Source organism: Argentina silus (genome assembly GCF_951799395.1).
Source record: "Argentina silus genome assembly, chromosome: 8".
Lineage (NCBI taxonomy): Eukaryota > Metazoa > Chordata > Actinopteri > Argentiniformes > Argentinidae > Argentina > Argentina silus.
In genome coordinates this window covers 12,951,595-12,978,224 of record NC_139662.1, presented here as the reverse complement: position 1 = coordinate 12,978,224, position 26,630 = coordinate 12,951,595, and the positions used below count along the sequence as shown (strand labels likewise).

At 44.7% G+C, this 26,630-nt stretch overlaps 2 protein-coding genes across 2 annotated transcripts; one reads left to right on the top strand and one right to left on the bottom strand.

Annotated features, from left to right (window-relative positions):
• Nucleotides 1–875: 875 nt before the first annotated feature.
• mylk2 (myosin light chain kinase 2) lies at nucleotides 876–9,491 on the top strand (the record flags this gene model as incomplete). Its single annotated transcript, XM_083676045.1, has 15 exons — nucleotides 876–917; nucleotides 1,011–1,368; nucleotides 2,059–2,348; nucleotides 2,725–2,797; nucleotides 3,094–3,451; nucleotides 3,611–3,834; nucleotides 4,568–4,673; nucleotides 5,067–5,160; nucleotides 5,311–5,420; nucleotides 6,104–6,245; nucleotides 6,681–6,751; nucleotides 7,322–7,450; nucleotides 8,138–8,290; nucleotides 9,156–9,288; nucleotides 9,411–9,491. 15 exons carry the CDS (start codon nucleotides 876–878, stop codon nucleotides 9,489–9,491), a joined length of 2,364 nt encoding a protein of 787 aa, XP_083532171.1.
• Nucleotides 9,492–11,688: 2,197 nt separating this feature from the next.
• Nucleotides 11,689–15,658, bottom strand: plagx (pleiomorphic adenoma gene X). The gene is made up of 2 exons (XM_083674710.1): nucleotides 15,552–15,658; nucleotides 11,689–13,659 (listed from the first exon to the last, which is right to left on the bottom strand). The coding sequence occupies exon 2, from the start codon at nucleotides 13,173–13,175 to the stop codon at nucleotides 11,850–11,852; it is 1,326 nt and encodes a 441-aa protein (XP_083530836.1). The 5' UTR covers nucleotides 13,176–13,659; nucleotides 15,552–15,658; the 3' UTR covers nucleotides 11,689–11,849.
• Nucleotides 15,659–26,630: the final 10,972 nt, after the last annotated feature.

The window sequence follows — 26,630 nt, the reverse complement described above, 5'->3', positions numbered from 1 at the left end:
CAGGTGATAGCCCAAAATTTTATAGTAATGTATATGGATGTAATGGTGTAGTCCTCATCTGAATGCCATACCTTATTTCCACACGAGTCAAGGTTTTAAATAACACATGATGAACATCATGGGTCAGAGTCAAGCCAGTGCAGCCCAATAATGAAGTCAGTGAACACTAGACAGATTTTATTCCTGTTGGAAACTACACTGTGTGCTGGGCAGATGTTTATAATGAAATTCCATATTGGCTCCTGGCCCCTACTCCATACGCTCTGCTGTGGATGGGAGACGAAGTGGATTGGTCAACATGATTCATTGAGTCTTCTGATATATCAGAGGTGCAGTGGAATTTTTGATAACATTTTGGAAATGTTGGGTTTTTGAAGGTTATGGAAAAGGTAGACAACTTGTATATAAAGAATACATGACAGCTTGGTTAGTAAGAAGTGGTCCCATGCCAGCAGCGACTGTTTGTAATAAGTCAAGCTATATCAAACATTGTTTGTGTGCTCTAAAGAAGGTGTTGTGACAAAAAGCTTGGCAAATCAATTGAGCCCAAAGTGTGTGTGTGTGTCTTCTCCTGCATCAGAAAGACTGCATGTGAATCCTGCTCTTGACGTCTGTCTGGCCTGCCATGCATACCTCAGTTATCTGGTACTATTCACTGGCACCCTTTCCCCCTCTCATGCCTATTTCTGGACCCGAAGCTGGAGCTGATAGAGATAAAGCAGTCAACCAACTAGCATACTGCAGCTTCTCTCTGGATAGGACCAACCATACCGTCTCATCAACACAACTCCATTTGCTCATGGACAGGACAACCTAATTCTACCTACTGGGCTTTCTGCCGCTTTCCTTGACCTACCAGGTAGGTAAGTCTGAACATGGGAGAGGAGAGGAGAATTGATGACCTGATAGTGTGTTATGTTAGTTGGAGGATCTGTAACTATCTGACCAATTGTGTCTTTGAACTGGGTTGTGGCCTATCGTGACTTTTCTTAAATTTCTCTCTCTTCTAGAGGCTAAACACTTGGTTGACTGCTTGTAAGCGGTGCCTCTTTCTCCTGTGCGACTCGTGTTCGAGGAGGCCTGCCAAGGACTCCCGGTCATCATTCGTCATGGGTTCAGTGAAGTGTCCAACGCCTGCCTCTACTGTAGACCTACCTATACTAGAGGCCAAAGTAGATAACCTGGCTCACACACTGGAGCAGATCCTCTCTAAAAGAAATGGTGGTTGCCCCATCTGCTCCACCTGCAGTCTGCACTCCAGCCAGCAAGGGGCCACAGAGAGACAGCTGGCAAGCCAGTCCAGGCTACTAGAGAAGTTGGAGAAGGAGGTTGACAAGATGCAGAGGACCCTAGAGGGACTGTCCAAAGGTCCAGTGCTAAGTCGCTCTGAAACAATCAGGGCCGCTTCCCTGATCTAGATAAGCCTACTCCTAGATCTGTCTGTCTAGGGGCTACTTAAAGGGGTAGTTAAACCACATACCATGGCTGTGGTCGATTCTCTTTCCTCAATTCCTTCTCAAAAAGCATTGGACAACATCTAAGGTTCCTGTCCTTTAATATACTCCTCCAAAGAGTTTTGAGAAGGATGAGAGGGGTAAAGGAGAGACTATAGGGGCACAGTTTTGGGATATTTTATTCTCTAGCTACTATTACACAAGTGTGCTTCTGAATCTAAATATCTACTTGAGATTTTTCACTTATTGCACGATCATCAACTAACTCTATTAAATGTTGTTGTTTTAATGACATGACAACGTGAAACCCCACTCCATGATAAAACAGAACAATTAAGAACAGATTGTGTGAATCGCAACACTTCAATAAGGTTCAGCCATAATTCAGTATTCAATGACTGAGATGAGAACTGTGAACTGGCTGAACTACCTGAGTAGAGGTTTTTAATGTGGAAAAACGATTGTGGAGTGGATAATTATCATGTAGAATGATTTTTGTTCATTGTGGCTTGACTTTGAATTTTATATCAAGATAAGAGACTGGAGAGGGAAACGTGTTCAATGTCTGTTGAGGGTAAATCTGTTTTGTCTGGCCACTGTGTAGGTTTGGATGGAAGGGTCCTTAATGCCCTACAGGGGGCTGCCCCAACCATGGAGACACAACCCAGTATAACATCTGGGCCTTCCAGAACCCCACTCATCACTGGGAAGGTAGAGCAGCGGATTGGAGGGAATCCCCAGGAGATCAGCAGTCCACCAATGGCCAGGTCCCACAGACCAAGTGAGGAGGAGGGCATGAGAGAGGTGGTGGTGGCGGTAGTGGTCCCATCAACGTCGATCATTCAAAAGACAACGACCATAACAACCGCAGTGACTGAAAACAAACCAGCTACGGTAACTGTTCCATTAATGCCGGGACCCCATCAAAATCTGGAAAAGTGCTCTTTAATTTTTTTTCATCCTCGTTGCATAAAGGTTAAAATATAGTAGATAACACGTTATCTGTTGTATTGACATCATAGTGTATATTCATGGCTAAAGACCTTTGCCTTTGTCATTGCTTGGTCATGACACAGCAGTGACACACACAATACTACATTTCAAGCTCTGCGTGAATGGCTGGATTGGGCCAATTTAGATATAGGTATGAATGGCCAAACTCTTGCGGGAGCTAATGCCAGCATCTCAATGTTAGTATTTTCCTAGCAATCTGGTATGAAACGGAGTGTGACATGTCTCTGTCTGGTGCTGTATTCTCTCTCATCCTCAGGATGAGACCTCAAATCAGGTGGAGACAAACCATGTCACAAAACAACACACTCTTACCACTCCTCACAAGAAAGGTGAACTCAGTTACATTACAGCTGCATGACTTTGTACACTATTTGTGAGATTCCTTATTCTTTAAGTCTATGGTTGAATTAAGGTGACCAACATCTATGAATTAAATTGGCATTTTTGCTTGTTTGTCTCAAGACATTTAGATCTGCTTGGTATTATGAATAATTTACAAGACCAGTCATTCAAGACCACTCTCACAGTTACCAGTATAATAATGTACATTTGTTATCACGACACTTGTTAGCTCTTTAGAGATGTTTTAAAATGACCTCTGAAATAAAATATATTCAAATTGAAGATAATAGGCAAATGAAGCGCCTCAGTGCAGGTCCGGGGGCAATGCAGAGAGACCACGGAGGGACCACAGCAGAAGAGCAGCAGTTTGGAGGGAATCCCCATCAGGTCAGAGGTCCGAGGTCAGAGTCCCTCAGACGGAGTGAGAGTGAGGGCATGGGAGAGGCGGTGGTGGCGGTAACAGAAGCGGTCCCATCAACATTGGTCACTCAAAAGACAAGGACCCAAGTGACCGAGAACAAACCAGCCACGGCGACATCACAGCTCGCTCCACACAAGCTGTCTGGGTTGGCTGTCCCCATGGTGACCATGCAGAGCTCCTCCTTGAGACATGTGCACAGCTGTCCAGACTCCTTGCAGAGGTAACAGGCTGCACACTAAGGTTGGGGATCAATTCCATTCACAATTCGGTCAATTCAGAAGAACAAATTGAAGAGTGTCAGTCATAGTAAAGAGGATTTTTCATTGCTTGAATAGGAATTTCTTTTTATTCAGGCAGTGTTTTCTCTCTCTGGTCGTAGGCTCCAGAGCACAGGGCCCAAGCCCTTGTCTGTCTGCCCAGTCCCTGCCCCTCCACTGGAAAAAAGCTGTCCAATCCTGGCCCCTCTGCTTGGGAAGAAGTCCAGTGTGGTGAGAGGGACTGGCCCAGTCCCAGCCAGTGGAATCCAAATCAGATTAGTCCCAGCCACAGCAGACAGGACCCAAGCCAAGCCCCCACCCAAAACTAGCTGCCACAACGTCATAGGTAGATGCTCACTTATTGTACGTGCAGACGAAAGACTAATACTCAATTCATTTTTCAACCTTGTTTCCAATTGGAACCCCAACTCCACGACATAATGATTAGTCCGTAAGAGTTAACTGACAGAAAAGTACCTTCCATAACTTTTCCCCAATATTTTATTTGAATCACAGATATTCAAAAGGCTCTGACCAGGCTTTGAGTAACTTGCAGATCAAAGCCAGAGAGACATGGTTATTATGCTAGCTACAGGAAGGGAGTATTCGGCATTAAAGTGTTTTAACTAGAATACGCTATTTTGCAGGATTCTGGGTATCTCTAGTTGCCTACTCCGACTTCACCACCAGTAATCTATCTCTCTCTCTCTCTCTTTCTCTCAATTTCAACTTGTGCTTTTTTGGCATGAACAAGCAAGAACAACAAAATACAACAACAATAAGAATCAGCGGAATCAACAATAAGGACATAATGTGTAGCTAATGTGAAGTTATAAACAGTCAATACACTGTCACTTTTTATGATGTGGAAAGAGGTCACATACTTAGCTGCCAATGTGGCACACTCAGTTTTTCCCCCAGTAAATAGAGGAGCTTTTTATCAAATGGAAGGTCTTTAAAATTCTCGTAAAATATGTTGGAATTGGGGGAAGTTAAATGTTCTAATGTGCTCATAATTTTTACAAAATAGGAAAAAGTGTTTTTCTGTTTCTACTCCTCTCTGAATCTCTCTCCCTCAGATGACATTCCCCCCCAGGCAGCCACTTTCCTTCACCGCTTTGTGTCGTTGAGATCCAACCCTCCATCTGACGCTTTCATCATCCACATCGAAGAGGTCCTGGGGGGGTGAGCTGACATCTACTGTCGTCTATTTTACCATCCTATTTCCACTGGTATTTACTCAGTATTTCCTAATAATTACAACAGTAACGATGTGCACTTTCTGGCACTAACTTTAATATTCAACGTAATTCATTTTTTTGGTGCGACACTCTCCAGGATAACATCAGTGCTGATGACCTACCTTGTTAGATTACTGCAAATATATAGAAGTGAGGTGTAATGTTGTACTGGGACTCTTCATCACCACATGTTAAACAGCAACTCTTGTGTGACAGTGGGTACAGAAGTTGACAACTTCTGTGGGTACAGAAGTTGATACAGTGGGAACTTACTTCTAAGGCCTCAGTACCTACTTCTGTGTATGACTGAGTGAAGACAGACTTCTGTTTCCCCTAGTGGACGCTTTGGCACAGTGCACAGGTGCACTGAAAAATCATCTGGACTGCGACTGGCAGCAAAGATCATCAAGACACGAAATGCCAAAGAAAAGGTTAGTGTGCGTGCGTGTGTGTGTGTGCACACGTGTGTCTGGAAATGGCAATTATCTGCCAATGGTACAATTACATATTCATACAATATACTATGTCCATTTGTGTGTTAATGTACATACATTATGTGTTTGTTTGCGTTGGTCTGGTAGGAAATGGCCATCAACGAGGTGCAGGTGATGAACCAGCTGAGTCATGCCAACATCCTCCAGCTCTACGACGCATTTGAGACAAAGAACCAAGTGGTCTTGATCCTGGAATAGTAAATGACCACTGTTTATACTTTCTCAAACCTACTCTGTGTGTGTGGCAGTGTTGAGGGACCTGTTCTCTGTCTGTGTGTGTGTGTGTGTGTGTGTGTGTGTGTGTGTGTGTGTGTGTGTGTGTGTGTGTGTGTGTCTTGTGGTGGGGGAGTGGGGGCACCAGCAAGACTTGTAAAGACTTGTGTGCTTACTAATGTGCATTTTAGCTTAACACTATGGACGATGAAGGAAGATCATTAATCGGACATAGTGTTCAGGGACATATTTTCTGGTCAGATAAAATTATTTGATCTCTACATTTAGACTAAACTAAAAATTCCAGTCCCTAGTCACACTTATTAGTGGTTTCAGGTGTGAGTTAGTAATTCTGATATTTGGCAGCCTTGGACAGCCTCAAATTGCAGGCCTCCCAAAGAAAAAAGCCAAGCAGCTTGCAAGATATTGTTCTGTGTCAGCTGTTGTGGGAAGCTTAGCTGTGTAGTGAAGATGGTGTTACCTGTAACCATGACTACCTGTATGACCTTTGTTATATTTTGGGTTCTTTGATGTAATGCTTTAGTGTGAACCAGTACTGTAATAAAGTATTCAAATGTGTCAGTGTTGAGCGCCCTGGTCTGTGTGTATGTGAGGCGGTGTTGATGGAGCTGTTTTGTGTGTGTGTGTGTGTGTGTGTGTGTGTCAGTGTTGAGGGCGGAGAGTTGTTTGACAGGATCGTGGACGAGAGCGCACCGCTCACAGAGGTGGATGCCATGGTGTTCATCAGGCAGATCTGTGAGGGGGTTCACTACATGCACCAGATGTACGTCCTCCACCTCGACCTGAAGGTGAGTACTGCCGGCCATCTGTGTTACCTAGCCATGGCTCGATGTAGCCATCAAATACCAGGTGCACACACACTAACACACACAAATGCCAGGTGCACACACACTAACACACACAAATGCCAGGTGCACACACACTAACACACACAAATGCCAGGCGCACTTTAATCATCACAAAGCAAAATCTATAACTGCTTTGGCCAAAATGCGTTAAGAAATAGTCCATTTTCAACCATAAAACAAAAAATGCGCACGCACACAACACACGCGCACACACACACACACACACACACACACACATTCATTGAAGCCAGTGGTACACAATTGCAAATACCCTTGCCCTCAGTCTTGCTGGATCAATATTTGAAAACACAGATTGCACCTTTAGAACTTTGCTGTTAGTCTAGTCATTAAAATGAGTTGATGCTCTGTTCACAGCCTGAGAATATCCTTTGTGTGAATCGCAATGGACATCAGGTGAAGATTATTGACTTTGGATTGGCCAGAAGGTAATGCTTCTCTTTAGCTGTGTGTGTGTGTGTGTGTGTGTGTGTGTGTGTGTCAGACCTGGGTCGAAAAGTACTTGACATAGTTTCAAATACTTCAAGCCTTTGCTTGAGCCTGCCTGGAGTGCCAGATGGACAGGTTTGCCCTTTTAAAGGATACAGTAGGTTTGGATTTTTAACCAAATCTCTATTTTTTATGTAAATGGCATGTTGTAGAAGGGTACAGACACTTTTGTCATGAATTAGCTTGGTTTTGAGAAACTTACCGGCACCAGCGATACCTTCAGCAGGCAACAATGGAATTGATGCGGGCATCAGTATAAAAACACAGAAATAAGCCCTTTTTGAAACTGGGGTTTCATCCCATTGGTTCAATTGTGCCAGGCAAACTCAATTGAGCACAGGTAAGTATTAGAAATTATTTTAAATACTAAACCCAGGTCTGAGTGTATAAAAAAAAAAAACAGCAAAGATAACACACATCTGTATATCATGGTTGCTTATTTATTGGTGGTACTGTAGGTTTTCCCTCAAAGAACACGTTGATCAATGCTCTTCCTGTCTGGCCACCAGATACAGACCGCGGGACAAGCAGAGAGTCAACTTTGGAACACCTGAGTTTCTGGCCCCAGAGGTGGTGAACTTTGACTTTGTGTCCTTCCCTACGGACATGTGGACCCTGGGGGTCGTCACCTATATGCTGTGAGTCTGCCTAGAAGGACCAGACTTAGTGGCTCAGGAAGCCCCTTTTTTGATTCCCTGTTAAGGGAAAACTAAGGGATAAACTTTAAGACAAGGGTATTCATTCGGAAATGATAGAAAACCATTATCACTGCACTCAGATGAACGTAGTTTAACTTATTGTGTAACTTAGCTGAAGATATCTTAGCATTTGAGTACCACAGCAAAGGGGGTAAATACTTATGCAACCAGGTATTCTTTTTTTTTAATTTTTTTTTTTTATAAATGTTATCAGTTTCTTGTTTTTTTTTAATTTTATATTTATAAAACTTCTGTGGGGAAAATCAGAATTTAATGTATATAAATGTAAGGCTAATAGTGCAGGGGAGGGTGGATACTTTGCAAGGGACCGTATAAGGACAGTATAAGAACGATGGTAGTCGCTCCACTTTGCCCTCTAATAGGCTAATTAGAATTGTTGCCATCTTGTTTCTCGCTATCAAAGCCTTTCAGGGCTGCAGTGTCTAGGGAATGGGGGCTTGGGGTGTTTTTGGACAAGGCCCAGGACTAGCCTGATCTACATGTTCCCTAACTTTGATATCAGTTCCAAATGCTGTCCCCCACCATGCTGGTGTGTGGAGACCAGTGTTTTGTCCAACACTGTGTACTGGACTATATGTGGATGTTGTTTTCTCTGCCACTCTGCAGGCTGAGTGGCCTTTCCCCCTTCCTGGGCGATGATGACAGCCAGACCCTCAACAATGTCCTGGCTGTCAACTGGTACTTCGAGGAGGAGGCTTTTGAGCACATCTCAGCTGAGGCTAGGGACTTCATATCCAACCTGCTGATCCGAGAGAAGGGGTGAGGGGCACTAGCCTGGCTTATAAGCAATCAATGTCTCGGTTTTTGTTCACACTGAAAAAAATACAATGAAGACTTCATGCCAGTTGATTAGGCAGTGGAAGACCTCATGCAACAAAGAACTGTTATGTGCTAAAGAGGAACTGAAGCAAAAAACCTACTTTCCTGTTGAAGACATGGCCTCGGTAGTAGTCATATACAGACAGTGTCAAATTATAGCCCCAAAATTGACTAAAAAGTGTAAAAACTATAACTTTGGACATAAACTCAGTATTTTCATGGTTCCGTTGTTTCTGTTCTGAGAACAGAGCGTGATTGGCAGTGAATTGTGACATCCCGATTCACCCTGAGAAGTGTTTACTTCACTTCCCACTTTTTAACATCATATTCATCATCTTCAGCATCATGCAGGTGTCTGCCTATGTAAAAATGGCGATGTTCTAATATAAGGAGGCGTGAGAACAACGTGGTTTGAGGTATGGCTACACGAGACCAACCAACAGGAGTCTAGCCAGACCCCAATACTGAAAATAGTTTTAAAAAGCCACAATCTTTAAAAATAGTAATACTTTTTCTTTCATAATCATGATTTGTTTTGCCCCTCGCCCATGTACACACTTTAATAGTTTATAAGATAAATGGGGTCCAGAATGGGGTTCAAGATTTCCCATGCCCCTAATCTTCAAAAATCACTTGAAAACTATTTTTAAGACACAGGCAGTGCCATGACAAGTTGTACATGGGGTCTTAACATGTGCCACAGTAAGATGTTCTCTGGGGTCTTAACATGTGCCACAGAAAAATGTTCTCTGCAGTCTTAACATGTGCCACAGTAACATGTTCTCCCTGTTGTCTGATTGGCCAGTGGGCGACTCAGCGCTGCACAGTGTCTCAATCACCCGTGGCTCAACAACATCTCAGAGAAAGCTAAGCACCGCAACATCGTGCTCAAGTCCCAGGTCCTGTTGAAGAAATACATGGCCAAGAGACTGTGGAAGGTCAGTTATACAGAGTCTTTAGCCACACACACACACATTTCTTTATTTGAATCTCAGCCACACACCGACTTGTACAGTACCTTCTTGCTCACTCTGGGTTGTCAAATGTGCTTGTTTGACAGAAAAACTACATTGCAATAGCAGCAGCGAACAGATTCAAGAAGATCAGCAGCTCTGGGTCTCTGACCTCTCTGGGAATCTGAGACTCCCACATACAGAAACTACCAGTGATGATAACAGCTGTTCCCTTTTTGACACATGTTCAGTTTTTTGTGTTTTGTTCCCCTTAAATGTTATGTTTTTACTTTATTGTGGTTCATGAGAGTGCTATACAAATAAAAGATGTTATTATGATAATGAATAATATTAATATTGATCTATTAATAATAAAATGGCCAATGTGTGTGAATCATTTGGGGTTACGTCACTTAACTGTCAAAATTATCAGCAATAAGATACTTTCATATTTTTACTTTTCCATGTGAGCAGATGTGAGTATGTACTTGCAAAAGAGATCACAATTTGCCATTCCGTTTGTTTTACCGTGCGTTCTCTTCTAGGTTTTCACTGTGCAACCACTTCAAAGAAAATCGACTATGGGTTATGAAAGACATTCAATGACAGACGAAACAAGACAATGAACAGAACGAAAACACTAATAAGTCCGATGAAGGCCTACTTGGTCACAACTTTTCAATAAACTACAGTGCTGCATTCCAAATTATGCAGGTCTTCTTCTATCTTTCTATCAAATACATCTACAGTATACTCTGAACCTGCAAATAAGATGGACATGCGTACATTACTTTTCAGCAGATGAATAAAGACATCCACCCTTGAAAAATACATATTGTTCAGTTTCATCTACCCTTTGCTGTGTTTACTCAACCTTTGGTCATTCAATACAAATAATCGAATAATATAAAATTAGCGATTAGCATTTCTGGATTAAAAAAGGAAAGGTAGTTCATTGTGAAAGAAAGAGAAATCTATCAAATCTAAAAGAGTACTTTATTATTTTACATTCTGACAATAGGAAAACGCTTCAATGATAATGTGAAAAGAGCAGTTCGGCCATTCTCCTTTCTTCTACACTACAGGGTGATAGTACAAACAGCTAGAACATTGTCCTAAATTAACAAAATTGAGGAAGTGATACCTGCATATCAGAAGTGCTCCGAGCAAACAAACCCCACAATACAATTGGATAGAATCCAATCATTCATCATGTTTGATGGGAACATTACTGTTGTGCTAACATCCCTTCATCAATGTACTAGGCTAACCTCAATACAAAACTATAGCTATAAAGAATGTGCGTTTGTTCGACTGAAAAAAATAAACTGTTTTCTCTGTAATTACATGGAGAGTAACCAGTTGCACTTCTCTGAGGTAGTCAACAAGTATAAAATCATCATGGGCATGGATAAACTGATATATATCAGGTTAGGTTACACAACTACTGGTAAATGAGTAAAAACAGCAATGTTGAAGGAGGAGAGGTGTTTTCCAAATCATCTTCCATACCTTCATTTGTCAAACTGCTAAATTGTTACATATCCATGTACTTTAATAGGAGACGATAGAGGTAGCAAGTTTATGGGTCACTGTCTGTTGTAGCAAAACAACAACAACCTTTAGATTCATAAAATCTACATTTTCACTTTAGACCTAATGGCACTTAAGAGCCAAAGAAAGTAACTAGAAAAGAAGATTACAAAAAGTATCATAACCCACAAAGTTGTAGGAGCGCTTGTTTGTTGAGGTAAAATAATGACAAGTTGTTTTTTTTCTTATTTCATAAGACATCAGCTCTGTCTTTTCATAATGTCATAAGTGCTTAAACCCAGTCAAGAGATTAGTCACCCTAAAGAGGCACGGCAGTAGCATTTTAAGACATAGGTGCAACATTTCAAGGCTCATGACAATGTTTAGCTCTGAATACAAGATACGGTCAATTCTATGCAAGTATGGTGTAACCCAATCCAGTAACAAATTAGGCATTTCTGGTATCTATGTAAATATAAGTATTACGTGACACACCAGTAAACTTATATGGAAACGGTTGTGAAATATCTAGCATTGAACATTGTCATAAGAAAGTGACTCCCACGCACCTTATTGAAAATAAAATATGAGTGGCAGGTGTCACGTAGCACGTGTCCATCATTGTAAAAAAAAAAAAAAGAAAACATGTGGACGTTCCTTTCCTAAGTGCAACCATTATTAACAAGTTCCGGCAAAACATCTTCGATTTTGGTTGCTTAAAGATAACTCCATATTTTCCCTACTCTCAAGTTTCTTTTTTATTGGATGAGGTAATACTGATGAGGTGATTTGTTGTCGACATCAAGAAAATGTGCTCAAATTAGCAATTATAGCACCAAAAGCTAAATTAGCATCATTCTTAAGGACTAAAGGCTCATGCAAAATACCCCCCTCCCCCCCGCCCCCCATTTCAAAAGAGAATACCATTTTGTCAGTCATGTATTCCAAGTCTTTCTGGAGACGTTCCTCTCGTGTGGGATGACATGTTGTGGTAACGTACAGTATCAAGCTGCTCACTGTTGGAAGGCCTGGTAATATCGAGGTAGGGAGGTGGAAGTGCTCATGCCAGGGCTGCTGAACCCCTGAGGTAGCTGGTTGTGGTGGTGAGGTCCCAGGCCCTGGGGAGGGTGGGCTTGTGGAGGCTGCAGGAGGGTGAAGGGTCCTGGGGCCTGAGAGTGCAGGGGGGTGGAGGAGGAGGAGGGGGCAGTGGAGGTGGAGGTAGCGGGGTAGCCCATCACCAGCCCTCCCATACTCATATGAGCGCTGTAGGGGGGCAAGCCGAAGGGCAGGAAGCCCAGGAGAGGGCCAAGGTCCATGTTAGCAGCGCACGAGAGCTCAGCCGAGGAGAGAGTGGGGCTCCTGGACAAAAGGTGGGTGTCCCCGGCCCCTGGCCCGGCCTGGGCCTCCTGGAGCACCTCCCTCTGGGGGGAGGCAGAGGAGGAGGCGGAGGAGGAGGCTGCCGTTAGGTGTGGGGGCAGGCCGCTCTGCAGGTCCATGAGGAAGCTCTCTATGTCAGTGCGGGGGTATGAGGTAGATGCATGCTGGTACCTGGGCATGTGGGTGTAAGGCTGCTGCTGGGCCTGAGGCTGGGCCTGGGCCTGGGGCTGGAGGTGGTGGGGGTGGTGGTGGTGGTGGGGTGAGGGGGGCGGCATGTGGCGGCCCACCCCCATGGACGTGGACAGGGAGCCCTGCATGAAGGAGTGATGGTGGCCTATCCCTGGGTTGGACATGGGCTGCAGCGGGTACGAATTGTACATGTCTAATGGGAAGGCCTCGGGGGGCTCCTTGGAAGAGGGCCCCATGTCACATGTCACCGGGCTGGGCTCCTCCTTCACAGGGCCGGGGGTGGCGTGGATGGGCGTGGCCGTGGGGGCGGTGGGTGTGTCCGTGGGCGTCAGCGCCGCCTCCTGGGCGTGGCTCTTCTTCAGGTGGCGCGTCAGGTGGTCCCGGCGGCCGAAGCGCTGGGCGCAGCGCGGGCACAGGAAGTCGCGGCGGCCCGTGTGCACCACCGCGTGGCGCCGCACGTCCTTGCGGGTGTAGAAGCGCCGATCACAGCGCTCGCATGAGTACTTCCTCTCCCTGACCGGAGCGGCACCCTCCAGTGGCAGAGGCCTGTCAGTGTGACTGCCCAGCTGCTCCAGCAGGGACGGCACCCCCTCCGGACAGGGGAGCTCGTCAGAGAGGGCGGCGGCGCGGGCAGGGGCGTGGGCGGCCAGCAGGTGGCGCCTGTAGCCCAGCTGGGTGTTGTACTGCTTGCTGCACTCCTGGCACTGGAAAACCTGTCTGTTGGGGTGGTTGGCAGGCAGATGACTCTTTAGGTGGTCCTTCTGTTGGAACATCCTCTAGCAGAGGGGACAGCTCTGGCTCTTCTGCAGAGGGCGACTGGCCATAAGCCTGACCAGACGGACAGAACACTCATGGAGTATTTGAAGAGTGAACCATCAAACTTGAGACCTTTGGCACTGTCAATGGAGAGAGGTGTGTGGAGTGCCTGGTGTTGCTTGTTGAGTGTTTTGTGTTCCTTCAAGACGATGTACAGTCCGTGCTCCCTTTCCAGTGCAAGCTTCTATCCGGCAGGGGGTTTCCGTGGCAGCAGCTGCCATAGCAACCCAAAAGGGCCGAACAGATGGGAGGAGAGGAGTCACACAATCAGCCTTCAAGGCTCTGACTGGATGTGTGTTTGTCTGTGTCCCAGTGTGTGTGTGTGTCCCAGTGTGTGTGTGTGTGTGTTTCCAAAAGGGTGGCCTGGACTCACTGTCTCACCGAGCCACCACAGCCAGAGCAGTGGTTGAATATGAGCGGCGGTCTTCCATGATCACAGCCCTATAAAAAATAAGAAAAAACACAAAACATTATGATAAACGACTCTGGGGTAACCTTCTAGGAGCATTTTAACAGATAACCGATACAGTCCACTACTTGATGTTGTTGTGAGGCATTAACAACTCTGTCAATGCCTCGCCCTAACCTTTAAACTAAGCCTAGTGCAAATGCCTAACCTAAACCCTTACCCTCTCCACTCAGTATCTCACCATAAGCACTCAGTGAAATGTAAATAATTTACTTACAGCTGCTTTTCTTTAAGTAAACACTTATATTGTATGGCGAAGTACTGTAACCCTGTATAACAGTGAGATTACTTTGTATCGATACAGGGTGCAATTAGCTACATGAATAAGGCTTACTTGGCAAGTAAATAGTGTTTATTTCATACAGTACATTTCACTTGACTTAATGCTTGAGATTTGACAGTCATCAAACACTTTAATCGTTCTGGAGACTCTCCCGCCCCCTCTCAACCCTTTGTTCCAATACTCACTGGTCCCTTCATTCTGATTAAACCAAACTGTATCAAGGCAGGTTATCTTATTGTACAAACTTTGTGAATCTGAGTTTCAATATGTCATATTAGGGTTACAGTACTGTATTGTATACATTGACGTGTCAAAACGCATCATCATCTCACTTTTCCAGGAATTAAATATAAGCTTGTCATTAGGATGTCTATGAGGCTTGTATGATATATATCTATATATATATCTAATTATATTTAGGGACCATACTTATGGTGGACTGATGAGAAGAAGAAAAAAGAGAGAGAGAGAGACTTTTTGAGTAAAGTGCTCTTTCATGTAGTCTAAAGTTGCATATCCCCTGCATGCAATAACATTATCAGTTGGCAGTGTGACGTCTCTGGATGCCTTTGCAGTCTGTTTTAGGTATTTTCTTGCCCAATGAGTCTTGGGACATGTTAATATAAGTGAGCAGTCCGAGGACATGTTTCTGTTACTTCTAAATTAATTCTGATGTTGCTGAAACGTGAATAATATAAGAATAGAGTTAAGAATATAAGAATATAAGTTACAGAGGCTAGAGCTACCAAAAGACAACCACTCCTAAATCAAGACCAAAAGGGTTGGGAACCTAGGTTGCTGTAAATACAAAGATGAGTTCTGGAACAAATGTTTTTGGACAGATGAGAGTGATATTACGAATGTGTCATTCAGTTTTATAGATAGAAGCCCTTCAGGTATTGCACTACACTACCTTTCATATTCAGGATAGACAGTGCCTTCCTGCGGGACCTGGAATGGTGAGTCTCCAATTGGTATTGAGTCTATTCGTTTAATTTATTGGGCCACTCTACAAAAAAAAGAAAAAAAAAAGAAAAAGAAAATCCGATAATAAAAATGTAGTTCGAAGGGTTTGTGTCAGTGGAAACCAAATCAAGGGTGTCCCAAAAATATCATCACATCCTACTACTAATTAATTCGAAGTTTCATTCATCAGGTCATTTCTGAAAATATGTTCATCAGAACACATGAACAATGAAACTCAAAGTTTATACGTGATAGGAAGTGTAGTAGCAGTAAGAATACAGACAAATCAGCTTCATTAAACCTGACGTATTCATATTATGTTTGAAAATGAGGCAGGCAGCGTTCACAATACGCGTGATCGCATAAAAACGCGATTTACATTTCTGCATTCTGAAAGAATTATAGCCTATGACACCGCGGAAACGTGCTTATTAGTTTCAATAGCAGTGAAAACAAAAACACAATCAAGATCACTGCTGTTTTTAAATTTAGGGCAATTCAGCAAGTTTATGTCATCGAACTTGGGCTCACAAGTCGGCAGCATGAGTCGATTTTACTATCAAGTTGGCAGCGTATAATGTGATCACTTTCCCTCCAAACTTGGCGAAAACGTACCTTGAGAACTTTCCGAATGGCTTCCTGGGTCCTTTTCTCTCAGATCGTTGATCAAATAATTTTACCAATTTTTTTAAATCATATTCTTTTTGGGGCCTGGCTCTCCTGCGCGGCGCTGAAGTTGGAGAGCGCGTGCATTGTGGGAGCGTGACGTCACGCCACTTTGACAAACTTTTGGCGTTAAAACTGACCCACGATCAGCGCTCAGAGGGAACTTCACTTTGGATAACATGCATCTCAGGTAGGTACACACCACCCAGATTTCTTTGAACTTTCGGCGCTTGTGAGATGTATAGGTACATTTTTCTATTATTCCCTGAAAAAGTAGACCCACTGTTGACTGGTTATTACAAACAACAAAAGAGGAGTATGGGTGGGGGGACTGAGACAGGGAAGTGTGTGTGTGTGTGTGTGTGTGTGTGTGTGTGTGTGTGTGTGTGTGTGTGTGTGTGTGTGTGTGTGAGTGAGAGAGAGAGAGAGAGAGATTGAAGATAGTCCTTGTGTAACATTTTAGGGTTGGTATACCCATCATTATGATGTTACTGTTTTGTACCACAGGTTTTTGTTAAATGAGAGGAAATCCAGGCTGAGATATATATGCAGAAAGACACTAGAGTAGCACAGAAGCAGGAAATCTTGCACAAGTATGTTTGCTCACACACACACACACACACACACATACACACACACACACACACACACACACACACACACACACACACACACACACACACTAGGGCTTGAAGTGGAATGAAAACGGTAGGCTACTCATTTTAGGTGCTGGTTAATTTTACAGGACCAGTGTTCATATTTTCGAGTAAATATTCTGTAAGAGGTGCTGGTACCATATACCGTCAACGACTGGTAGTCAAGCAGCAGTGTTATTTACTGGCCTAACTCAAGCACTGACAGTGACATACATTCACACACGGTTCTGAATATCTCAAATAGGCAGCTGATAGCTGGATAGCCAGCCAGTATTAGCATGCTAAATGCTATGGCATTCTATAATAACCATTTCATTCACACCAGGTCTGCTATCCACAGTCATGTGGAGCCCTGGTTACTCAGCATAGTAGATAGCTTGAACTTGCAATCCGAAGGCCCACCCTCAGGCATAAAGAGGTGCTTTGCATAGACAATATATCATGAATCAGAATATATATTTCTGTTCTGCCGCCCCTTGCCTCTGGAATGAGCTTCCGGGGGACCTCAAGACAGCCCTGACACTCTCCTCCTTCAAATCAGGCTCACAGACACACCTCTTTAGACAGGCCTTCCTGTATTGCTCTTTTTGTTTTTGTTTTTAAGTGTCTTGTTTGTGTTTCTGTTTTTAATGCACTCAGCTGTATGTACTTTGAGATTGTACAAATGAAAAGCACTACAAATGAAATTTATTATTATTATTATTATTATTATTATTATTATTATTATTATTATTATTATTATTATTATTATTATATGGGATTTACTCTCCATTTAACTCATACATAAGGACCTGAGGAATTGTTGACTTGTTTTTTTCTCTTGTAGTTCCATTCCCCAGCATCAAGAGGACGACATAACGCTCTCTCAAACCATGTGTTGACACACAAGTTGCAGACCCATAATACTCACAGCACTTTAACCAGAATGCATATAAACTTCTCTTTTAACAATGTTTAAAGGTGGGTTAATTATATAAGAGAAAATGTCAACTTAAAGTGTGGAAATCTGTTTACTGCTTACTGTCTGGAGACAGGCGGCACATGCAGTGCCACCTTGAGGATAAACTTTGCATTACATGTTGATAATATGGCAGGTCAGGTGGTCAAGAATTGACTAGGTACTCATACAATCTAATGCACGCGGGACACAGAGGTGTATTTGGTTTCGCACACTGTTGTAATAAATATTGGTCTGCTTTACGTTCCCTGTGAGTGTTATTGAAGTGTTAGAATTGGTACCACACTAAAATTGGCATTTAACTCTCAGTTTCCCAGACCTAGTCCTGGACTCAATCACACTGCCAATTGAAAATCTCATCAACCTCATCAAACTTCACTGGCTGCCTGTAAAATACAGCATTGACTTAAAAACTCTCCTCCTCACATATAAAGCTCTCCACCACCTGGCACCATCCTACCTCTCTGACCCCCCTGTAGGCCGACAACCTCAGAGGGTCTCCTCGCCTCCCCCTTCCAACCTTCCAACCCCCATGGTTGTTTGAGCATTCAGTTGCTCAGCACCCAAGCTCTGGAATCTTCTCTCCCAACACATTAGACACACTGACACCCAAGCCACCTTCAAGAACCATCAAACAACACACCTATGTAAACGTGCCTATTCACTGTCATGTCTTGTCAAGGCCCTTTGGATAACCTTCCTTGTGCTACCTGCCCTCTGTGTTCTGTCCTGTCTTGGTGTAATATTATTTTATAGAAGCAGCATTGAGAAGAATGCTTAATTAATGACTGTGTTATAAATTGTGTGTGTGCGTGTGTTTAATGTGTGTTTACATTTCCTCCTCAGGAATTTGCTCAGTCCGACATGGCAACTGTAAAAATGTGAATTTTCTCACTGAAGAGCCGTACACTCAGAAATTCGGATCTCAAAAGAATTCATTTGACATATTTTCAGTGGTGCCGTTGTGGCTCCTTAAAAAAAGAACAGCCCAAAAAGAGCCCCAATAGCTTGTTCTCTGTGTCTCCTAATAGCATCGCATGATTTGTAGGGCGACTGAGGGGGAGGGAGTGGGAAAGGGGGTGGGGAAAGTTGTTTTGTGTTGCATTCCTGCAGTGAGTTTGACCTTTGACCCCGTTGTTGTGTTCTCTCCGCCTTGCATTCCAAAGTGAGGGTTTCCTGCAGTATGCTAGCTGGCTACACCAGAGGCGCTCGTCGTACTACAGGGCTTCGCTGGTTACCGTTACTGCCCCCGGTGTGTTTACTAGGTAGCTTAGCCTTCAGTCACATACGCTACTGGTCGACTGCGTTAGAGTAAAGCCACAACACATTTAGATTTATAGCCAGCGGTAGCCAGCTCGTAAGGCTTGTGTGAAGACGGGGAGAAGACGGCTAGTTAGCTTGCTCACTAGCGCACACGGTTTCCTAACACACCGATCGTATTTTGCTAAGCTTCGGTTCAGGCGGTTTTGCTTGGAGCCAGCTGAGACACGGACACAGCCCAAGAGGACAGCCTAGCTACGAAGAAGGGAGGAAATGAAGGACAAACAGAAGAGAAAGAAGGAACGCACGTGGGCTGAGGCGGCTCGCATGGTAATATACTTTTATAATCCGTCTTTAATTTGGGTTCTTAGTCACTGACAGCGTCAGGGGAAATGACCACAGCAATCGAACAAAGATTGCTTGGAACCTCGGTAATCTTAGCCTGCTAGCCCGATCACGGCTTGCTGTGCTGGTGATGCACGCAGCAAGCTAGATGGCTAGCTAGCGAGGTGTACGTTCTGTACGCGAGGGGGGTGTTTGAGATGTGCACTGCCAGGCAGGCTTACAATAACACTATTCGTTTTTAATTACATGCTCCTATGCATCTGAGGGCCACACACCAACGTAGTAAGCTATATTCTTCGGACCAGCCATCCCCTGACCGGTGGCTTGTAAGCTAGCTAAGCTAACGTTCATTGTTGACAGTATCAGACAGCCTGAGCTGACGAGTAGTTGGCTGGCGAGCTAGCATACGGATACGCCTGCCTCCCCGTTTGACCCTTTGTTTGCTAGCGAGTTAGCGAGCTGGCTAGTAGCTCGCTAACATACCACACACCACACACAGACTAAAAGGGCTAGCTATTGCCATTGTTTGACAGTGAAACCCCATAGTCACTGTATTCTCAACGCCATGCACTATTGCATGCATTGCTAATATATTAGCCAATTTGAATTGAGCTGTCTACAAATGAGGTTGTTGTTATGTCTGTTTGCATATAGCTAGCTACTAAGCTAGCTAGGCAGGCCTTTTGTCAGGAGTAGCTCGAGAGGTCGGCGCCTAGGGTCAGGGAATAACCCCAGCCTAAGGTTCCGATCCGCTGGTTGCGTAGCATAAAGCCATCTTAACGGCCGGGGTTCTTGCTTTAGATAGAGATGCATGTATTTAAATGTTTTTGGTTGACATACTGACGCGCTAACTGATTGGAATAGCACCACTTACAAACGCGCCCTAGCTAGTTATTCCAGTGACAAGACATTGACTAGGTGGTGTTTAGCTACACATTTCCTAATGCAGCATTGTAAGTCCATGCGCATTCTCCTTTAGATCCTTAGAGAAAGAAATCTTTTTTTTTTCCAGCAGATATTTCCTCTCCCACCCCCCCACCCCCCTCCATGCATGGCAGAGGAGTATGATGATATGGTCCCAGATCATTCTATTCTTTGTGAGGATCTAGGCGGATTGATGGTTTCAGAGAGCATTCAGACGTTCAGGGATATCCGCTCGGTACAGGGATAAGAGCATTTATATGTAAGGGATACAGGATGGACAAGAAAGCCAGGGAGTGCATATAGCACTCCCAAGATGTGAATCGATTCAGAGCAGGATGATCAGTGGGACCAAGTACCTTTGCATATCAAAAGGTGACTGCATACATAAGGTAGGTTAGGGGATGTTTTTTTTTTTTTTTTTTTAAACAAGTAATTGCCGGTTAGCTAGTTTGCCAAACTGGCTGAGTTGAGATGATTGTTTTAATGTAAAACCACATACCATTCCCTAACCTATTGACACAGTTAATTGAATCTTGCATCATATACGCTGTTGGCAATTATATATAGCTGCATATGCAGAAAGTGTACAGATCAACAGCAGCTCACTCTTCCTTCCTTCCAAATATGGGATCATTTGCCGTATGCGTCTTGTTTTAACAGTTTTAATCTTTTTGTGAGGCACATTGCATTCATGTATGAAATGTGTTACATAAATGACATTTGAATGACTAATTGATCCGGTTCAGGGCGGGGCCGGGTTCAGGAGCCAGACCCTACTTGACTGTTCCCTGCCTGTATCAGCATCCAGTGCTACAAAGCCATGTGCCATTTATGGGTTTGACTGTGGCCAATGCATGTATTTATAAACTGGGCCCATATGTCACTGCAAAGCCTTGTGGTAAATACATTTGGACTGAGCGATGAAGTCTGTCTCCAGACTGAGTAAGTTAATTTAATCTGGTTTAACTCAGTGTGTTGCTGGTAGTATTGCTGTGGCTATCCTGCCTGAAGCCATGGGACCTAGTTTCTGTTGAAAACAATCTGCTTGAAACCAATTGCTGTCAATCTCCAGTGGGAGGGGTTGAAACTTCTCTGCAAGGTATTTAAGTCCCTACTCAGCTTTGACTAGAACTAAATACATTTGGACTGAGTGGTGAAGTCTGTCTGGTCGTGAACTGATCGTTAGGTGGGAGGTGCTGCAACCCTGCTATGTCATCAGCAATTACAGAATCTGCACTTCTATCCTGACGGTCAAAGAGCGACAGCCTCATGACACGAAATCTGTGGAGTCCATGGAGGAAGGTCAAACAACTAAGTATTTTTATTCTATTTGATAATTTTTTCCGCTACTCTGACTATATTGAGCGCTACCTACATCTTGTATTGCCCACAAACCCTCTGTCTCTATACCGGCAAATATTACAATGTGCTTTCTCCCCATTCCTGTTATTTCATCCCTCAGGAGGACACATAGATGTTACACCTCCGCTCGCAACCCATCTAATCTACCCACCATGCTCAACTGACCACAACCTCACTGTCACGGGAGGACTTTGGAACTGCCGGTCAGTGGTCCGGAAAGTAGAGGCTGTCTTAGCTTGTGCCTACTTCATGTCCCTCCACTTCCATGGTCTCACAGAGACATGGATTACACCGGAAAACACAGCTACTCCGGTAGTCCTCTCTGATGCCTGCTCCTTCTCTCATTCCCCTAGACTCTCTGGTCGAGGGGGAGGCATAGGACTCCTCATCTCACTAAGTAGTCACATAATGTCCTTCCCCTGTCGCACCTGTCCATATCCACCTTCGAATTCCATGCTGTTTCTGTCACCTCCTCTGTCAAACTTTGCATTGTTGTTATCTATCATCCCCCAGGTCAGCTTGGCGACTTCTTAGAAGAGATGGATGTCCTTCTCAGCTTCTTCCCTGAGGACGGCACACCGCTCTGACCTTACCCTGTCCCACTCTCCTCCAACTCATAAGGCGGGCTATCAGCTCGACCTTGTCTTCACCAGATCCTCCCATACCTTCAACCTTACTGTTACCCCTCTTCCAGTTTCTGATCATCAGTTTGTATTCTTCTCCCTTCCCCTCAAATCCACCCCCTACCTGTCAGACTCTACCCACAGTGTGTCCTCTCATCGCAACCTGCGTACCCTCTCCCTCACCGCTCTCTCTTCCTCTGTCTTATACTCCATACCCTCTGTTGAATCCTTCTCCCTTCTATCCACTGATGCAGCCTCCTCCAACCTCCTGTCCACTCTTTCCTCATCCTTCGACTCTCTGTCCACTGACCTCAAGGCCAGCACTATCCTCTCCACACGCTCCTTGGCTGTCTGAAACCCTGCAAGCTTGTAGAATAGGGCTCCGGGCAGCTGAGAGGAAATGGAGTAAAACCGGCCTTCCTGATGACCCAAACCATATCTCTCTCTCCTCCTCAACTACACCTCCTCTGCATCAGCTGCTAAAGCTTCTTACTGCCATTCCAAATCCTCTGCCTCTGTCCCAAGGAAACTGTTCTCCACATTCTCCTCACTCCTCAACCCACCTCCCCCCCCCTCCCTCCTCCCTGTCTGAGAATGACTTTGTCACCTACTTTGAAAAGAAGGTTGATGACATTAGCAGCTCTTTCTCTCTACCTCTCTCCAACACTGCTACCACTCCTCCCAAACCCACTGCGCTACACTCGGTCTCTGATTTATCAGCTCTTTCCCCTCTCTCCCCTGATGATATTCTAAAACCGGTCACATCCAAGCGGGCAACCACCTGCCCTCTCGATCCTATCCCCTCCCCCTTTCTCCAATCCATTTCCAAATCAATTTCCATTTCCTCCTCCTGTTCCTTACCACCATAATCAATTCCTCTATCCACAGGATCTGTCCCAGCTGCCTTTAAGACAGTCAAAGTCAAGCCTCTTCTCAAAAAAACAACTCTTGACCCGTCTGCTGTTCATAACTATAGACCGGTATCCCTTCTCTCCTTCTTATCTGAAACCCTTGACCTTGCTGTCTCTAACCAACTGTCTCACAATCTCCTTCAGAACAACCTCCTTGACCCTCACCAATCTTGCTTTAAGACTGGGCACTCTACTGAGACTGCTCTCCTTGCTGCTCTCCTTGCACGGAGGCCCTCCACTCTGCTCGAGCTTCCTCCCGCTCCCCTGTTCTCATTCTTCTGGACCTGTCTGCTGCATTTGACACAGTAAACCACCTGATCCTTCTCTCCACCCTCTCAGAACTGGGCATCTCGGCCTCTGTACTCTCCTGGTTTGCATCCTACCTGGCCGATCGCTTACCAGTCGACGTGGAGAGGATCGCTGTCCTCTCCATGAGCCCTCACCACTGGGGTCCCCCAGGGCTCTGTCCTAGGGCTCTTACTGTTCTCCCTCTCTACCAAATCTCTTTTTTCAGTAATGTTGGCACGCTCCTGTAGATTCTTCCTCTACAACATCAGAAGGATACGTCCATTCCTCACAAGAGAAGCAGCACAACTCTTGGTCCAGACACTTGTGATTCCCCCGCCATGACTACTGCAACGCACTCTTGACCAGGCTCCCCACCTCCGCCATCAAACCTAGGCAGCTCATCCAGAATGCTGCCGCATGTCTGGTGTTTAATCTCCCCAAATTCTCCCATCCCCCCCCTCTCATTCGCACCCTTCACTGGCTCCCAGTAGCAGCTCGCATCAGATTCAAGACCCTGGTGCTCGCCAGGCGGCAAAGGGAAAAGCCCCTCCCTACTTGCAAGCAATGGTCAGTCCCCAAACCCCTGCCCCCCCCCTCACTCCGCTTTTGTACCTTGGCCGGCCGCCTGGCACCGCCGCCTCTACGTGGATGTGGCAGTCGCGCTTTTCGGTCACAGCTTTTCACTGTCCTGGCGACCTGCTGGTGGAACGACCTTCCCACTGTTGTCAGGACCGCAGACTCACAACCTACCTTCCGCCGTAGACTAAGACCCATCTCTTCAGGCTACATCTTGACTGTCCCTCCAAAAGACCTCTTCATCCCCACTTACCCCCCTGTACGGTTTCTCGACTGTAAATAAATTACATGCATTAAAAAAAAAAAAAGTAGTTCCTTTTTCTAGCATTGTAACTGCCAATGGCCCCTGGTCCGAGCATAGATTTCTTTTTCTGATGAAGACTTTCCTCACTGACTCCATGTTCAGGGTGTCGCTCAGAACGAGTTATTTCTGGTCAACACATATCTAGCAAACTAGCGTGTGTGCCCTTCTCACCGCTGATTGGACTGCACCGACTTGTGTATACTTGAACTACAGAAACACATGAATTGCATCCTTTGCATCAGAGGGAGATGATGCATGAGGGAGACAGGCATGTGTGGACTTGTGCAATGTGCAGCCCCATCTCGTCCACATCATTTGAAACAAGCCCCCAAAAAACACATTGATATTTGCTTAATACATTGCATGTCTGTGGATTTCATGAAATATGGATCGCCACGCCACACTTGTCTTTCGACAAATAACCACAATCTCTTGTGCAGCCTGCCAATTCCATCTAGCAGAGATAGATTGATAATTAAGAGAACCAGACATGGTAGTATCTATTGTGCTATTGATATGTGCACTTGTGGAAAAGGACTGGCTGAGCTTATAGTTGGCCATTGTTTTCAAGTCAGACTCCAGGTTTCTTATTTGAGAAGTACAGGATTCTGGTGACATTTTCAGGGAAATGTGCCATTGTGTATGTGAGTGTTTAAAATATGTGGGACAGGAAGGTCTTTGAACTGGTGTTTAAAGTGCCTCCCTTTGGAGTGGGGAAAGCTGCAGGCGACAAGAGTCTGATCTTGCTAATCACAACGTTTCAAAGGAAGAGGAGGGGCCAACTATTAACACTGGAACACCAGAGCTTCTCTAGATAAATAAAAGAAATTAAGGTAGAAATCTACTGGGTAGATCAGACATTCCTTGTCTGACATGTAGAGTAAGTAATCTACTCACAGCTTTTCAATCTGCAAAGTCCTAGTTCCGTGCGTTGCCATCTCCTCCTGAAAGCGACCCAGGCATGTGTTGAGGAGACATGGAAGGGATTGGTAAACGATGAGCGTCTTATTGGGTCAGGACAGGTAGGCCCTGACCAGAAACAACCCCGAGCCCCCTTCACCCTCGACACCCAACCCTAGCAGAGCTACCAGTTATGTATTCAGGCTGAGTCAAGGACCTCACCATAGAATACGTGTCACGTTACAGGGCTCACGATACTAGTATTGCAATACATTGCGATCGCCCAGAGGTTCCTCAAATGTTACTTGTTAGGATGTCACTTGATATTCTCTCCAATTCATTCTAGGCTAGTTGTCATTGTCACTGACATAATACAAAGCCTCATAGACTCCACCACTCAAATATGGAGACAGGCAGAGTGCGTTTGCTCTAGTTCTCTGGGTGGGTGTGTGAGGATTTTCTCCATCTTCATACTGTGGCATAGGTTAGTCTGTGTCACTTTTTCTCTCCAGACATCTAGGAGAGCCCCGACAGGCCTAACTTATGCACCATCTGGCCCCTTGATTCCTTATGGATTCCGTTTTTAACTTTCCCTTCTTTGCGGGAAGAACATAGTCTTGTGACAGAAATTATGTCCGTTCTGTTTTTTGTCAATAGTCAGTTTCTACATCACACAGCTTCTCACGTGCGTGTTAGTGTGTGCACGAATAAGCTTTGTCTGCATGCTTCTCTCCCTGACTGAAATGCCCTTCCTCTCTGTCCCATTTCCTGTGTGTATGTGTGTATTGTGTGTGTGTGTGTGTGTGTGTGTGTGTGTGTGTGTGTCCTTCAGTTGAATTGAAACAGTGCCCAGTGTGCATTCTGTATTGTTGTTGCTGGAGGAGCCTATCCTGTCATGACACATGAAGAGGGGCTTGATGGTTGTCAGAACCTCAAGCACCTATCTGGCAGAATTACAACAAATCAATGCATTCACTGGAAATTCAGGTTAGTTGGGGAGGAGGTTTTAAATCCACAGATGAAGAGTGTACCCTCACTATAGGCATCGTTAACAGTAATGGTATAATGTATAAAGTTGTGAACATATTTGATTTAGAGCGAAAAACAAATCCTCTGAATTTGATCACCACACGCAGTAGGGTTCCATTCCCACTCAGGCTGTGGGTACAGATTGTGTGTTTGGGACGGGTTGCTCTGCTAAATGTACATGGCATATCCCTCACATTATAGTCTTCTTACGGTGACAGCCCAGAAGGCTGATGTTGGAGAGCCCCATCTGAAAAAAAACAACCTAAATGGCAGGAAACACCATTCTAAGGGGGCTAAAATGTAACCCCCCCCCCTCGACAAAAGGAGATTAAAATCACTCATGGTGATGGTGTGTTTGTGTCAGCATAACACTGAGCACTTTATGGGAACACTATACTAATACTGGGTAGGGCCTCCCGTTGCTCTCAAAACAGCCTCAATTCTTCGTGGCATTGATTCCACAAGATGTTGGAAACATTCCTTTGAGATTCTAGTCCATGATGACATGATCGCATCACGCAATTCCTGCAGATTGTTCAGGTGCACTTTCAAGCTGTAAATCTCCCGTTCTACCACATCCTCAAAGACTGGGAAGGCCACTGAAGAACACTGAACTCATTGTCATGTTTATGAAACCAGTTTGAGATGGTTTTTGCTTTGACATGGTGCATTATCATGCTGCAAGTGACCATTAGAAGATGGGTAAATTGTGGCCATGAAGGGGTGCACATGGTCAGCAACAATACTTAAATAGGCTGTGGCATTCAATCGATGATTGATTGGTATTAACGGGCCCAAAGTGCCAAGAAAACATTCCCCACACCACCTCCACTATGAGAAGGTGTACAGGTGTTCCTGATAAAGGAGTGTATTTGTCAAGATATAGTGCATA

What these genes read in the sequence shown, in the direction of transcription:
- plagx (XM_083674710.1), bottom strand. Translation starts at nt 13,175, where the DNA reads ATGTTCCAACAGAAGGACCACCTAAAGAGTCATCTGCCTGCCAACCAC.